Below are 16108 nucleotides of genomic sequence, written 5' to 3' on the forward strand. Positions count from 1 at the left end.
CTAAAAATTTATGTAAATACTACGGTACTTATTGCACTTTCAGAAAAGACGAAGAATTTCTTGGTAGCACATAGCATAAAAAGGCTAAAGGAGGTTCAGCACAGGGGTGAGAAGAGCCTCAGTTAAAGTAGTAGTGCGTTTCAGTGGATGTGAGGCAAGCTACAGTATGTGCTGTTGCTGCACTGGGATAGAGAGCAGTTCGTAGAAACACTGCAGCAGAGTAGATAGAGGGGGACATACTGTACTACAACATTAAGCAAAGAGGGCAAGGGGGGTGAACATTGCACTTAGGATAGCAGTTGGGGAATTACGGTGTAAAACATACTACACATTTTTCAAAGTGAACATAGTTTCACTTTGTTCCCAGTTAGCGTTAAAGCTAAAAACAGAGAAGAAACAGAGGTTGGAGGCACTTACCTCAGGAATTGAAGAGAGAAAGGGTTTAATGTAAATATTGGAGTCATGGACTTTCAAATCATGATCACCAAGTCCTCTGGTTACACCTATTGTTGCCATTACACGAGCCTGTGTACAAAGAAAATTCAACTTGTGTTAAAACAAATGTGGATAACGTGAAAAAGATATAAATACGTTGTGACAACTGTCTTATTCAAATACATTTGTTACGTAAATCTTTAAAACATTTTTTTTTTACCATGTCCTCCAAAAGTTTTAGGCATTCTAATTAGTTCCATATATTTAAATATTAGGCCAAAGTTGTGAAAAGGAAATAAAATAAAACGTGTACAGTAAATATTAACACAGATGTACAAAATCTTATAATTTGCAAAAATACAAATGGTACTACATACTGTATGTTGCATTGCAAGTCTTAAAGACATGTAATTTTACCTTTATCAGTTTACCAATGTGGCGATCAATTATTTACAAGGACAACCAGACAATATCTTTGTTATATATGTGCAATAGTATTACGCTTTGTGCTGGCACCAATGTTTGATGCAAGTACCAATTTCTACTGGTCAATTTTGTTTCTTTTAACTTTTCTACGCATATGCAAGCTCAATATATATATATATATATATATATATATATATATATATATATATAAAATAATGCACATACAAGATGGGTCACCCGATGTTGCGCGGGTCCATTTTGTAACGTGTAGCATTAACGTTAGCATATTATTTGGGTAATGCCAAAAATGCTATTTAGAAACTATACAAAAGCTCTAATTACAGAAATAAAATAAAAATCTAACTAAACAAAATGTTATTTCAGTAAAACTAAATTCATATTATTTCAGCTATGATTTAATAATAATCTAGATTTATTATTTTTGCATTTTTATAACAATAATTATTTTATAAAAGTCTAACAAAAAATTAGAATTTACTTACCGATAATTCTATTTCTCGTAGTCCGTAGTGGATGCTGGGGACTCCGTAAGGACCATGGGGAATAGCGGCTCCGCAGGAGACTGGGCACATCTAAAGAAAGCTTTAGGACTATCTGGTGTGCACTGGCTCCTCCCCCTATGACCCTCCTCCAAGCCTCAGTTAGGATACTGTGCCCGGACGAGCGTACACAATAAGGAAGGATTTTGAATCCCGGGTAAGACTCATACCAGCCACACCAATCACACCGTACAACTTGTGATCTGAACCCAGTTAACAGCATGATAACAGAGGAGCCTCTAGAAAAGATGGCTCACTACAGCAATAACCCGATTTTTTGGTAACAATAACTATGTACCAGTATTGCAGACAATCCGCACTTGGGATGGGCGCCCAGCATCCACTACGGACTACGAGAAATAGAATTATCGGTAAGTAAATTCTTATTTTCTCTAACGTCCTAAGTGGATGCTGGGGACTCCGTAAGGACCATGGGGATTATACCAAAGCTCCCAAACGGGCGGGAGAGTGCGGATGACTCTGCAGCACCAATTGAGAGAACTCCAGGTCCTCCTCAGCCAGGGTATCAATTTTGTAGAATTTTACAAACGTATTTGCTCCTGACCAAGTAGCTGCTCGGCAAAGTTGTAAAGCCGAGACCCCTCGGGCAGCCGCCCAAGATGAGCCCACCTTCCTTGTGGAGTGGGCATTTACAGATTTTTGGCTGTGGCAGGCCTGCCACAGAATGTGCAAGCTGAATTGTACTACAAATCCAACGAGCAATAGTCTGCTTAGAAGCAGGAGCACCCAGCTTGTTGGGTGCATACAGGATAAACAGCGAGTCAGATTTTCTGACTCCAGCCGTCCTGGAAACATATATTTTCAGGGCCCTGACAACGTCTAGCAACTTGGAGTCCTCCAAGTCCCTAGTAGCCGCAGCACCACAATAGGTTGGTTCAGGTGAAACGCTGAAACCACCTTAGGGAGAAACTGAGGACGAGTCCTCAATTCCGCCCTGTCCGAAATGGAAATTCAGATAAGGGCTTTTACAGGATAAAGCCGCCAATTCTGACACGCGCCTGGCCCAGGCCAGGGCCAACAGCATGACCACTTTCCATGTGAGATATTTTAACTCCACAGATTTAAGTGGTTCAAACCAATGTGACTTTTGGAACCCAAAAAACTACATTGAGATCCCAAAGTGCCACTGGAGGCACAAAAGGAGGCTGTATATGCAGTACCCCTTTTACAAACGTCTGAACTTCAGGGACTGAAGCTAGTTCTTTTTGGAAGAAAATTGACAGGGCCGAAATTTGAACCTTAATGGACCCCAATTTCAGGCCCATAGACACTCCTGTTTGCAGGAAATGTAGGAATCGACCCAGTTGAATTTCCTCCGTCGGGCCTTACTGGCCTCGCACCACGCAACATATTTTCGCCAAATGCGGTGATAATGTTTTGCGGTTACATCCTTCCTGGCTTTGATCAGGATAGGGATGACTTCATCCGGAATGCCTTTTTTCCTTCAGGATCCGGCGTTCAACCGCCATGCCGTCAAACGCAGCCGCGGTAAGTCTTGGAACAGACAGGGTCCTTGTTGGAGCAGGTCCCTTCTTAGAGGTAGAGGCCACGGATCCTCCGTGAGCATCTCTTGAAGTTCCGGTTACCAAGTCCTTCTTGGCCAATCCGGAGCCACGAATATAGTGCTTACTCATCTCCATCTTATCAATCTCAGTACCTTGGGTATGAGAGGCAGAGGAGGGAACACATACACTGACTGGTACACCCACGGTGTTACCAGAGCGTCTACAGCTATTGCCTGAGGGTCCCTTGACCTGGCGCAATACCTGTCGAGTTTTTCCCAACGGTTTATAATCATGTGGAAGACTTCTGGGTGAAGTCCCCACTCTCCCGGGTGGAGGTCGTGCTGAGGAAGTCTGCTTCCCAGTTGTCCACTCCCGGAATGAATACTGCTGACAGTGCTATCACATGATTTTCCGCCCAGCGAAGAATCCTTGCAGCTTCTGCCATTGCCCTCCTGCTTCTTGTGCCACCCTGTCTGTTTACGTGGGTGACTGCCGTGATGTTGTCCGACTGGATCAACACCGGCTGACCTTGAAGCAGAGGTCTTGCTAAGCTTAGAGCATTGTAAATGGCCCTTAGCTTCAGGATATTTATGTGAAGTGATGTCTCCAGGCTTGACCATAAGCCCTGGATATTCCTTCCCTGTGTGACTGCTCCCCAGCCTCACAGGCTGGCATCCGTGGTCACCAGTACCCAGTCCTGAATGCCGAATCTGCGGCCCTCTAGAAGATGAGCACTCTGCAACCACCACAGGAGGGACACCCTTGTCCTTGGTGACAGGGCTATCCGCTGATGCATCTGAAGATGCGACCCGGACCATTTGTCCAGCAGGTCCCACTGGAAAGTTCTTGCGTGGAATTTGCCGAATGGGATTGCTTCGTAGGAAGCCACCATTTTACCCAGAACCCTTGTGCATTGATGCACTGAGACTTGGCTCGGTTTTAGGAGGTTCCTGACTAGCTCGGATAACTCCCTGTCTTTCCCCTCCGGGAGAAACACCTTTTTCTGGACTGTGTCCAGGATCATCCCTAGGAACAGAAGACAAGTCGTCGGAACCAGCTGCGATTTTGGAATATTGAGAATCCAATCGTGCTGCCGCAACACTACCTGAGATAGTGCTACACCGACCTCCAACTGTTCCCTGGATCTTACCCTTATCAGGGAATCGTCCAAGTAAGGGATAACTAAAATTCCCTTCCTTCGAAGGAATATCATCATTTCGGCCATTACCTTGGTAAAGACCCGGGGTGCCGTGGACCATCCATACTGCAGCGTCTGAACTGATAGTGACAGTTCTGTACCATAAACCTGAGGTACCATTGGTGAGAAGGGTAAATTTTGACATGAAGGTAAGCATCCTTGATGTCCCGAGACATCATGTAGTCCCCTTCTTCCAGGTTCGCAATCACTGCTCTGAGTGACTCAATCTTGAATTTGAACCTCTGTATGTAAGTGTTCAAAGATTTTAGATTTAGAATCGGTCTCACCGAGCCGTCCGGCTTCGGTACCACAACAGTGTGGAATAATACCCCGTTCCCTGTTGCAGGAGGGGTACCTTGATTATCACCTGCTGGGAATACAGCTTGTGAATGGCTTCCAAAACTGTCTCCCTGTCAGAAGGAGACATCGGTAAAGCCGACTTTAGGAAAACGGCGAGGGGGAGACGTCTCGAATTCTAATTTGTACCCCTGAGATATCACCTGAAGGATCCAGGGGTCTACTTGCGAGTGAGCCCACTGCGCGCTGAAATTCATTGAGACGGGCCCCCCACCGTGCCTGATTCTGCTTGTAAAGCCCCAGCGTCATACTGAGGGCTTGGCAGAGGCGGGAGAGGGTTTCTGTTCCTGGGAACTGGCTGATTTCTGCAGCCTTTTTCCTCTCCCTCTGTCACGGGGCAGAAATGAGGAACATTTTGCCCGCTTGTCCACGAAAAGACTGCGCCTGATAATACGGCGTCTTCTCATGTTGAGAGGCGACCTGGGGTACAAACGTGGATTTCCCAACTGTTACCGTGGCCACCAGGTCTGAAAGACCGACCCCAAATAACTCCTCCCCTTATTAAGGCAATACTTCCAAATGCCGTTTGGAATACGCATCACCTGACCACTGACGTGTCCATAACCCTCTACTGGTAGAAATGGACAACGCACTTAGACTTGATGCCAGTCGGCAAATATTCCGCTGTGCATCACGCATATATAGAAATGCATCTTTTAAATGCTCTATAGGCAAAAATATACTGTCCCTATCTAGGGTATCAATATTTTCAGTCAGGGAATCCGACCACGCCAACCCAGCACTGCACATCCAGGCTGAGGCGATTGCTGGTCGCAGTATAACACCAGTATGTGTGTAAATACATTTTAGGATACCCTCCTGCTTTCTATCAGCAGGATCCTTAAGGGCGGCCATCTCAGGAGAGGGTAGAGCCCTTACAAGCGTGTGAGCGCTTTATCCACCCTAGGGGGTGTTTCCCAACGCACCCTAACCTCTGGCGGGAAAGGATATAATGCCAATCTCATTTTAGAAATTATCAGTTGTTATCGGGGGAAAACCACGCATCATCACACACCTCATTTAATTTCTCAGATTCAGGAAAACTACAGGTAGTTTTTCCTCACCGAACATAATACCCCTTTTTGGTGGTACTCGTATTATCAGAAATGTGTAAAACATTTTTCATTGCCTCAATCATGTAACGTGTGGCCCTACTGGAAGTCACATTTGTCTCTTCACCGTCGACACTGGAGTCAGTATCCGTGTCGGCGTCTATATCTGCCATCTGAGGTAACGGGCGCTTTAGAGCCCCTGACGGCCTATGAGACATCTGGACAGGCACAAGCTGAGTAGCCGGCTGTCTCATGTCAACCACTGTCTTTTATACAGAGCTGACACTGTCACGTAATTCCTTCCAACAGTTCATCCACTCAGGTGTCGACCCCCTAGGGGGTGACATCACTATTACAGGCAATCTGCTCCGTCTCCACATCATTTTTCTCCTCATACATGTCGACACAAACGTACCGACATACAGCACACACACAGGGAATGCTCTGATAGAGGACAGGACCCCACTAGCCCTTTGGGGAGACAGAGGGAGAGTTTGCCAGCACACACCAAAGCGCTATATATATACAGGGATAACCTTATATAAGTGTTTTTCCCCTTATAGCTGCTGTATTGTTAATACTGCGCCTAATTAGTGCCCCCCTCTCTTTTTTAACCCTTTCTGTAGTGTAGTGACTGCAGGGGAGAGCCAGGGGAGCTTCCCTCCAACGGAGCTGTGAGGGAAAATGGCGCCAGTGTGCTGAGGAGATAGGCTCCGCCCCTTTTTCGCGGACTTTTCTCCTGCTTTTTTATGGATTCTGGCAGGGGTTAAAATTCATCCATATAGCCCTGGGGGCTATATGTGATGTATTTTCGCCAGCCAAGGTGTTTTTATTGCTGCTCAGGGCGCCCCCCCCTAGCGCCCTGCACCCTCAGTGACCGAAGTGTGAAGTGTGCTGAGGAGCAATGGCGCACAGCTGCAGTGCTGTGCGCTACCTTGGTGAAGACAGGATGTCTTCTGCCGCCGATTTTCCGGACCTCTTCTGTCTTCTGGCTCTGTAAGGGGGCCGGCGGCGCGGCTCTGGGACCCATCCATGGCTGGGCCTGTGATCGTCCCTCTGGAGCTAATGTCCAGTAGCCTAAGAAGCCCAATCCACTCTGCACGCAGGTGAGTTCGCTTCTTCTCCCCTTAGTCCCTCGATGCAGTGAGCCTGTTGCCAGCAGGTCTCACTGAAAATAAAAAACCTAAACTAAAACTTTCACTAAGAAGCTCAGGAGAGCCCCTAGTGTGCACCCTTCTCGTTCGGGCACAAAGATCTAACTGAGGCTTGGAGGAGGGTCATAGGGGGAGGTGCCAGTGCACACCAGATAGTCCTAAAGCTTTCTTTAGATGTGCCCAGTCTCCTGCGGAGCCGCTATTCCCCATGGTCCTTACGGAGTCCCCAGCATCCACTTAGGACGTTAGAGAAACATTATATTAATTTCTTTAATTTTAACAATGCTTAGTGCTAATATTTGTACTAATACTTATATTGTACCTTATACAGTACTAATTTAGAAACAAAGCTTAAAGTAAAATTAGAATTTCTGGACATTATATACAATATTGCAAGGTTTTTTTTTTAAAGGAGAGTGTACATAAAGATTTGTATCTGTTCCTACTCTACAGTATCCTACATACAGTTGACCATGGGAGAAGCAGTCGTCTTGTAGTTGAAGCTGCACAACTTTTAAGTGTCCATGGGATTTATTGATCGACATGGCAAAACTTAATCGTTCTGGAAATTGCAAGCGTTTACATTGAAACAGTATTTCAGATGTTATTTGTGGTATTCTCTCCACAACCAGTTTGTATTTGTGCTCCAATGACATGAGACCACGGAGCTTTTATTATTAGCCTTGTACTATTGCAGAGCTTAGGCAGATCTAAATTTTGTAGACACCATAGTAAGAGCTGGTGCTTGGAGATGATCTTATCTAGAAACGCCGGTTTGGGAAGTGTTGAAGGTGACATTACCAACCCAGCAATCAAGGCAGATCGGGCCGCCAGTCTGAAAGGGGTCTCAACCGGGTCGCTCCCGGGATGGACCTGCATACAAAATCCTGGGTGTGACCCGGCATAGCAGTGTGAAAGGGGTAGAGGTGTGATTATTACAGGTTATCTAGTTCAGGAAAGCTTATACTGTGTGGAGATGACTTGAAATGGCTCCTGAAAACACAACAGTTATTTATGTCCCTTTCACACTGCCAACCCGGGTCACTGAAAACGGTTTCAATCCGTGTCACAGCAGCTTGAAACCCCGTTTAAACTACAACATGGACCAGGGTTATTGCCAGAGCTTCCCTCTGTCCACACTCCATAAGCTTGTAACAGCACCAGGGTGTTTGCACTGCACTGTTACCCAGGTCCTTCCCTGTTCGCTCCCTGGATTGGACACCCAGGTCACTGTACCCCAGTTATTTTTCAGGGCCCCTTTTAGACTGAGCCTGACCCGGGACAACTCGGCAATAACCCAGGTCAGTGTAGCAGTGTAAAAGGGGTATTATGAAAAGTGGCAAAAATACAGCACATTTTATGCACCTATTTTCCATTTTGCCCAACATGCCCACATATAACTTTATTTAGCTTTTATCTTACAGTTGTTCCATAATAACCGTTTATAAAACTAATCTACCCCTAAAATTGCATAAGGAGATAGTCTTTATTGTGTCACCTCTTTACATAGTAATTACTGCATCATTTAATTAAGTTTTTATCAATAAAAATATGTTTTGCGGTATAAAAAGAACCTCAATGGGAAGAAAATGACATTCCATTGAAAGCCACAGATCATTGGCACCGCCGTAGCACCTGTAAAAGCCCTTTAGCAGGACTTGCTAAACTAAGAAAAGAACCCCTAAATGTGCCCCCTTCGCCACTTGTACTTCAGTCAAATGATTTTTGCATTTGAAAGGAGAAACCAAAAGTTCACTTATCTTACACTCAGCTAGGAACACCAAGATATGACCAGCTTGTGCTGCTATGCAAGTATACTACAGTAACCCATCTTCTATTAAAGTAGATGACAAAAATCTTACCTTTTTTCCTTCTCCATATATTAGAGGGAACTTTAAATCTTCATCTTCAATTGTCTTGTAGGCCCTATGCAGGAATAATGAATGAATAAACAATTCAGTAAGTAAGCATATCACATACTGTAACTACTAAGCACCACAAGATACATAATTCTTGCTCTATAAACCTGTTTTCATAAAAACAAGCATGCACCAGACATAGGGGTATATTCAATTAAAGTCGGATCCATTCTGACATGCATTTGTTGGAATGGATCCGACAAGGGCTATTCAATGAACTGCCAAATCCGACAGGATTTGGCCGTTCCTGACCATCTCAATCCGACTTTAAGAAAAGTCGGATTGAGATGAGGGACCTGAGAGGAGAAAACGGGGAGAGCCGCGGGGAGATGGGGAGAGCAGCGGAGAGACGGGGGAGAGCAGCGGCTACAGCACAGCGCAGCAGGAGGATGGGGGCACCGCCACCAGACCTCATGGCGGCGTCCACCTGGCTCCAGCAAGCGGGACCTCACTTGCTGTAGCCGGGTGGACGCTGCCGTGAGGTCTGGCGGCGGTGCCCCATCCTCCTGCTGCGCTGTAGCCGCTGTTCTCCCCTGTCTCCCCGCTGCTTTTAATGTATAATGCGATAATGTATAATGAGCTGGTGCCCTCCTAGGGAATTTGGTCCCGTATTTAGATGCAGGCGGCACTCACGAAACTTAGGTTACTGTGAATATTTATTTGTCTACATCAGACATATGTTTCGGCCAGTAGCCCGCCGGCTGCCATCTCCTACATTTGACATCAGCAGCACGTAGCCCATGAAGTACGTCACATGTCGTGCGTTGGCTTGGTGGGGTATATAAGGTGTGCGATAGGCTGTCTGCACACAGACAGTATCACTCGTTGCGGTCATGGGTAAAAGGGGAGATTTATCAGAGTTGCAAAAAGGGATGGTTGTCGGCATTAGGGCAAAGGGTGGCATTTCTGACACTGCGCAGGTTGTGAACTGTTCGCGTGCTGCTGTGGCGAAGGTGTATCGTTACTGGACAAATTACACCACTGCAAATAAACAACGTGGAAACTGCGGAGCACCATGTGCCATTGATGCGAGAGGTGAACATCGGCTACAATGGTGCGTAAGGGCCGACTGACACACTAGAGTGGAGCAGCTCACCGCCAAAAGTAACCTGGGGGCTACCAGACGTGTGTCTAAAATGACAGTTTAGCCCGTCTAGCTGCTGTCCGTGCTGCACACGGCGGTTACTCTGGCTATTAGCTGGTGGTCATAATAATGTGACTCGACCGTGTGTGTATTGTGTGTGTATATAGGGCTTAATTCAGACCTGATCGCAGCAAAATTGTTCTCTAATGGGCAAAACCATGTGCACTGCAGGAGAGGGCAGATGTAACATGTACAGAGAAATTTAGATTTGGGTGGGTTATATTGTTTCTGTGCAGGGTAAATACTGGCTGCTTTAATTTTACACAGCACTTTAGATTTCAATTTAAAAACACCCCACCCAAATCTAATTCTCTCTGCACATGTTATATCTGCCCCCCTCCCCCTGCAGTGCACATGGTTTTGCCCATTAGAGAACAATTTTGCTGCTGCGATCAGGTCTGATATATATATATATATATATATATATATACACACACACATTTTAATCTCTGACATAACTGTGGCATATATTGAGACTTTTTTTTATATATTGCGATTTAAAAAAATGCTTGTTGTTATACCTTGAACCGTCTCTCATACATTGTTGATTTTAATCTCATACATTGTTGATTTGTTCTTTATTATACCAAAGTAGCCCCAGTTGTGCAGTCTGCAAGTATTTGCGTTTTAAAGAAACAATTTATACCAATAAATCGTACACATCTGGCTATGTATAAAACCTAGTTTTGTGATGTTAAAACTATTCACTAAGATATACAGTGTAAACCATATGCTCGTTTTCATTGTTTGTATCAATCATTATAAATTGTTAAGGTAATTATTAGTATTATTGTACTCTGTAAATGGGCGCTGCGGAACTCTTGTGGCGCCATATAAATAAAGGATAATAATAATAATAATAATAATAATAACATAGCTGCAATGTTAAAATAAAACTTTTTATATGAAATCATGGTATACAAGTGGCACAAAGAGCATTGTTGAGCAGTGAAACACTAAAAAGCACATAAATGATGTGACCTTCAGCTAACATTCAGCCATTGCAGTCATTATTGGAGGTTGTACTGCTCGTCCTTGAGTACAACTTCATTCTGCCTGATTCAAAAATTCTTTGTTCTACAAAGCACTGAAAGATAAGTGACGAGTAAGACAGGTAGATGGAAATGTTTTAATGGAGCTCTGGGAACACTTTCTGTACATCTGAACAAAACACTACAGAGGATGAAGTGTAACATTATCATAGCACAGCCACAGTACAGCACCACCTTAGGTACACTAAATACATTCCATTTACCAATTATACTACAGGGCTTAAATCCTAAGTGAATAACATTAGCATTATAATAAAGTGGAAGTAGCACAGTAGTTTATAGAACACTATTTGGGACAGAAATGAAATTGTACCCTAAAGCATTAAATAAAATGTATAGTCCTGTACATTACAGTTGGGCTGGTACTTACATGTTGCTAATAACCCATCCTGCTTGTCATGTTACATGGACTCACAATTCCACAGCAAGAATGTTTTATCCTTTCTTTTTAAACCACATCTTATCAACTACATGAGTTTTGAGTTAGATTTTTCTTTGTATATTGGTGTGTTTAATTTAGATTTTTCTTTGTATATTGGTGTGTTTAATTGTTGTATCATAACGTGAGATAGCTACTAGCTAAAGTTTTTTTTGTCTTTATTCTTATGTCTAACTGTACATGCAATGGTCCTCAGTTGCAAAGCAAACGCGATGGCTCAGCGCCTGATTGCTCTTCAGTCTCATACAACTGTACTACTACTACGCGTTTAATTAAATATATATTTTGCTCCTCATTTATAGTATTAATCAAAACATGAAAGCAATCCTCAGCAGCAGAAAATGGCCCTAAAACACATCTTCTCCACCTCTTTTCAATAATCATGCTCCACAAAATTGGATCTCATTTAAAGACTTCTCCGCAAAATTAGGTGCACTAATGTGCAATGTACTCCCTAAATGCAATCAGCTCTCCTTCATGAATGCCAACATCTCACTCCACAAACGTATGCGCTTTGGGAGAAATCTTGGTGATATTGCACAAATCAAGTTGCATACTGTTGCCAACGTTAATAGAACATATGGTGTGTCAACTATTTTTTGCTTCATAAGTACCCTTCAAGGACAACGTTAGCCAGCTCAGACCTGCTCAGTTTGGCTCTGACATTTAACGTAGAGCATTTGTGCTCCATTATGTTTGAGTAGCAAAATTTGTGTGACAGCTCAATACATCTATATAATCTGAGTTCAAAGAAAAGACACCTATTAAAAACCTTGCTAATGAACCAGGTTATTTTTTATTTGTAGAAAACTGAATTTACTAGTCTCAAAATGAAATGGGGTATATATACATATATACACATACAAATATAATCTGTGTATAGTCTGCTATCCAGCAGTACCGCTGTAAATGTGTTTAGTAGGTCCTGTCACAATTCGACATATACAGTGTGTGTAAAAAAATAATATATATATATATATATATATATATATATATATATACTGCTCAAAAAAAATAAAGGGAACACTTAAACAACACAATGTAACTCCAAGTCAATCACACTTCTGTGAAATCAAACTGTCCACTTAGGAAGCAACACTGATTGACAATCAATTTCACATGCTGTTGTGCAAATGGAATAGACAACAGGTGGAAATTATAGGCAATTAGCAAGACACCCCCAATAAAGGAGTTGTTCTGCAGGTGGTGACCACTTCTCAGCTCCTATGCTTTCTGGCTGATGTTTTGGTCACTTTTGAAAGCTGACGGTGCTTTCACTCTAGTGGTAGCATGAGACGGAGTCTACAACCCACACAAGTGGCTCAGGTAGTGCAGCACACACACACACACACACTGTATATATCTCAAATCATAACAAGACCTACTAAACACTTTTATATCGGTATTGCTGAATAGCAGACTATACACAGATGTGTCCACGTACACCTATCCTCAAACTACACCAAATAGCCATGTTGATCACTCCGCAAACTTTGCACCTTATCCACACCAAAACACTAATCCTAGGTACCTACAGTAGTATACTGTTTGTGAACGATGATGGAAGATTAAAGAAAAAATAGCACAATGACGGAGAATTAGCAAAGTTGAGGAAAAAGTAGAAAAGACAGGTCCAACAGAGTGACCCCCACCATGCATAAATGTGGATAATCCACAACTTTATACTAATTCCTTTGTGACAAAACACCTGGTACACTATGGGGCAGATCAATTAGCCACGGGACTTCCTGCACGGCTACAGCTACAGGTTTGACTCTTGGAGTTACTCAATGACTTGCCAGTTTCCATGCTCGGTAAGCCTGCAGCTAACATGCATTAATCCCTAGTTCTCAGGTTAAGTGCCCAGAGCTATGGAGTTACCCCATGTCGTAAGCAAAACTTGGTGACTTTAATGTGGATATATTCTCACAGCTGCTGAGGCTGCAACAAAAAATCCATGTTAAGTGTACCTTCTGGGCTTACTGTGTGGGGCAGTGGCAGTAACTGAACAGCTCAGGGCAGTGCTGCAGCCGTGCACTGGTAACTGAGCCAGCCCCTATATGTGCGAAGTAAGATGCAAGATGAAGAAAAAAATAAGATTTTAAACCTACCGGTAAATCTTTTTCTCCTAGTCCGTAGAGGATGCTGGGGACTCCGTAAGGACCATGGGGTATAGACGGGCTCCGCAGGAGACATGGGCACTATAAAGAACTATAGAATGGGTGTGCACTGGCTCCTCCCTCTATGCCCCTCCTCCAGACCTCAGTTAGAGAAACTGTGCCCAGAGGAGACGGACAGTACGAGGAAAGGATTTTTGTTAATCTAAGGGCAAGATTCATACCAGCCCACACCATCCACACCGTATAACATGGAATATACGAACCAGTTAACAGTATGAAACAAAACAGCATCAGCCCGAGACTGATCAAAACTGTAACATAACCCTTATGTAAGCAAACTATATACAAGTCATGCAGAAGATAGTCCGCACTGGGACGGGCGCCCAGCATCCTCTACGGACTAGGAGAAATAGATTTACCGGTAGGTTTAAAATCTTATTTTCTCTTACGTCCTAGAGGATGCTGGGGACTCCGTAAGGACCATGGGGATTATACCAAAGCTCCAGACCGGGCGGGAGAGTGCGGATGACTCTGCAGCACCGATTGAGCAAACAGTAGGTCCTCATCAGCCAGGGTATCAAACTTGTAGAACTTTGCAAAAGTGTTTGACCCTGACCAAGTCGCCGCTCGGCAAAGCTGTAATGCCGAGATGCTTTGGGCAGCCGCCCAAGAAGAGCCCACCTTCCTAGTGGAATGGGCCTTAACCGAATTTGGTAACGGCAATCCAGCCGTAGAATGAGCCTGCTGAATCGTATTACAGATCCAGCGAGCAATAGTCCGCTTAGAAGCAGGAGCGCTAACCTTGTTGGCTGCATACAGGACAAACAGAGCCTCTGTTTTCCTAACCCAAGCCGTCCTGGCTACATAAATTTTTAAGGCCCTGACTACATCAAGGGACTCGGAATCCTCCAAGACCCCTGTAGCCACAGGCACCACAATAGGTTGATTCATATGAAACAATGAAACCACCTTAGGCAAAAATTGAGGATTCTGCTCTATCCACATGGAAAATCAGATAGGGGCTTTTGTGAGACAAAGCCGCCAATTCAGACACCCGCCTTGCAGATGCCAAGGCCAACAACATGACCACCTTCCAAGTGAGAAATTTTAATTCCACCGTTTGAAGAGACTCAAACCAGTGAGATTTCAGGATCTGTAACACTACGTTAAGGTCCCATGGTGCCACTGGAGGCACAAAAGGAGGCTGGATGTGCAGCACTCCCTTTACAAAAGTCTGGACTTCTGGGAGAGAAGCCAATTCCTTCTGAAAGAAAATCGATAGGGCCGAAATCTGTACCTTAATGGAGCCTAATTTTAGGCTCATATCCACTCCTGTCTGTAGAAAGTGGAGAAAACGGCCCAGATGGAAATCTTCCGCAGGAGCATTCTTGGCTTCACACCAAGATACAAACTTTCTCCAGATACGGTGATAATGCTTCGCCGTCACCTCCTTCCTAGCCCTTATCAGAGTAGGGATGACTTCTTCCGGAATGCCTTTACCAGCTAGGATTCGGCGTTCAACCGCCATGCCGTCAAACACAACCGCGGTAAGTCTTGGAACAGACAGGGCCCCTGTTGCAACAGGTCCTCTCTGTGAGGAAGAGGCCACGGATTCTCTGTGGGCATTTCCTGAAGCTCTGCATACCAGGCCCTGCGAGGCCAATCTGGAACAACGAGTATTGTTTGCACTCTTTTTCGTCTTATGATTCTCAGTATTTTTGAGATGAGTGGAAGAGGAGGGAACACATAGACCGACTGAAACACCCACGGTGTCACCAGGGCGTCCACTGCTACTGCCTGAGGGTCCCGTGACCTGGCACAATACCTCCGAAGCTTCTTGTTGAGGCGTGACGCCATCATGTCTGTCTATTTGAGGAAGTCCCCAAAGACTTGTTATCTCTGCAAAAACTTCTTGATGAAGTCCCCACTCTCCTGGATGGAGATTGTGTCTGCTGAGGAAGTCTGCTTCCCAGTTGTCCACTCCCGGAATGAATACCGCTGACAGAGGGGTTAAGTGATTTTCTGCCCAGCGCAGAATCCTGGTGACTTCCGCCATTGCCACTCTGCTCCTTGTCACGCCTTGGCGGTTTACATGAGCCACAGCTGTGACGTTGTCTGATTGAATCAGAACCGGTAGGTCGTGAAGAAGATTTTCCGCTTGTCGAAGGCAGTTGTATATGGCCCTTAATTCCAGTATGTTGATGCGTAGACAAGCCTCTTGGCTTGACCATAGTCCCTGAAAATTCCTTCCCTGTGTGACTGCTCCCCATCCTCGGAGGCTCGCGTCCGTGGTCACCAGAACCCAGTCTTGAATGCCGAACCTGCGACCCTCTAGAAGGTGAGCACTCTGCAGCCACCACAGGAGAGACACCCTGGCCCTGGGGGACAGGGTTATTTTCTGATGTATTTGAAGATGGGACCCGGACCACTTGTCCAGAAGGTCCTACTGAAAAGTCCTCGCATGAAACCTGCCGAAGGGGATGGCCTTGTAGGTCGCCACCATTTCCCCCAGGACTCGAGTGCATTGATGTACTGACACTCTCATTGGTTTTAACAGGTCTCTGACCATGTTCTGGAGTTCCTGGGCTTTTTCCATCGGGAGAAAACCCCTCTTTTGTTCTGTGTCCAGAATCATGCCTAAGAACGACAGCCGAGTCGTAGGAACCAACTGTGACTTTGGTAGATTTAGAATCCAGCCATGTTGTTGCAGCACTCTCAGGGAGAGC

At 44.7% G+C, this 16108-nt stretch overlaps 1 protein-coding gene across 4 annotated transcripts in view; it reads right to left on the bottom strand.

The window, feature by feature from the left end:
* Positions 1–16108, bottom strand: part of PPM1H (protein phosphatase, Mg2+/Mn2+ dependent 1H) — a 334697-nt gene that overhangs the window by 58135 nt on the left and 260454 nt on the right. For all 4 annotated transcript variants that reach the window (XM_063927727.1, XM_063927728.1, XM_063927730.1 and 1 more), the window contains 2 exons: positions 8571–8634; positions 418–525 (listed from right to left, as the gene is read on the bottom strand). In XM_063927727.1, coding sequence (XP_063783797.1) covers positions 418–525; positions 8571–8634 — 172 coding nt within the window. The remainder of the gene's footprint in view (positions 1–417; positions 526–8570; positions 8635–16108) is intronic.

This window comes from Pseudophryne corroboree, chromosome 6 (assembly GCF_028390025.1).
Source record: "Pseudophryne corroboree isolate aPseCor3 chromosome 6, aPseCor3.hap2, whole genome shotgun sequence".
Classification (NCBI taxonomy): Eukaryota; Metazoa; Chordata; class Amphibia; order Anura; family Myobatrachidae; genus Pseudophryne; species Pseudophryne corroboree.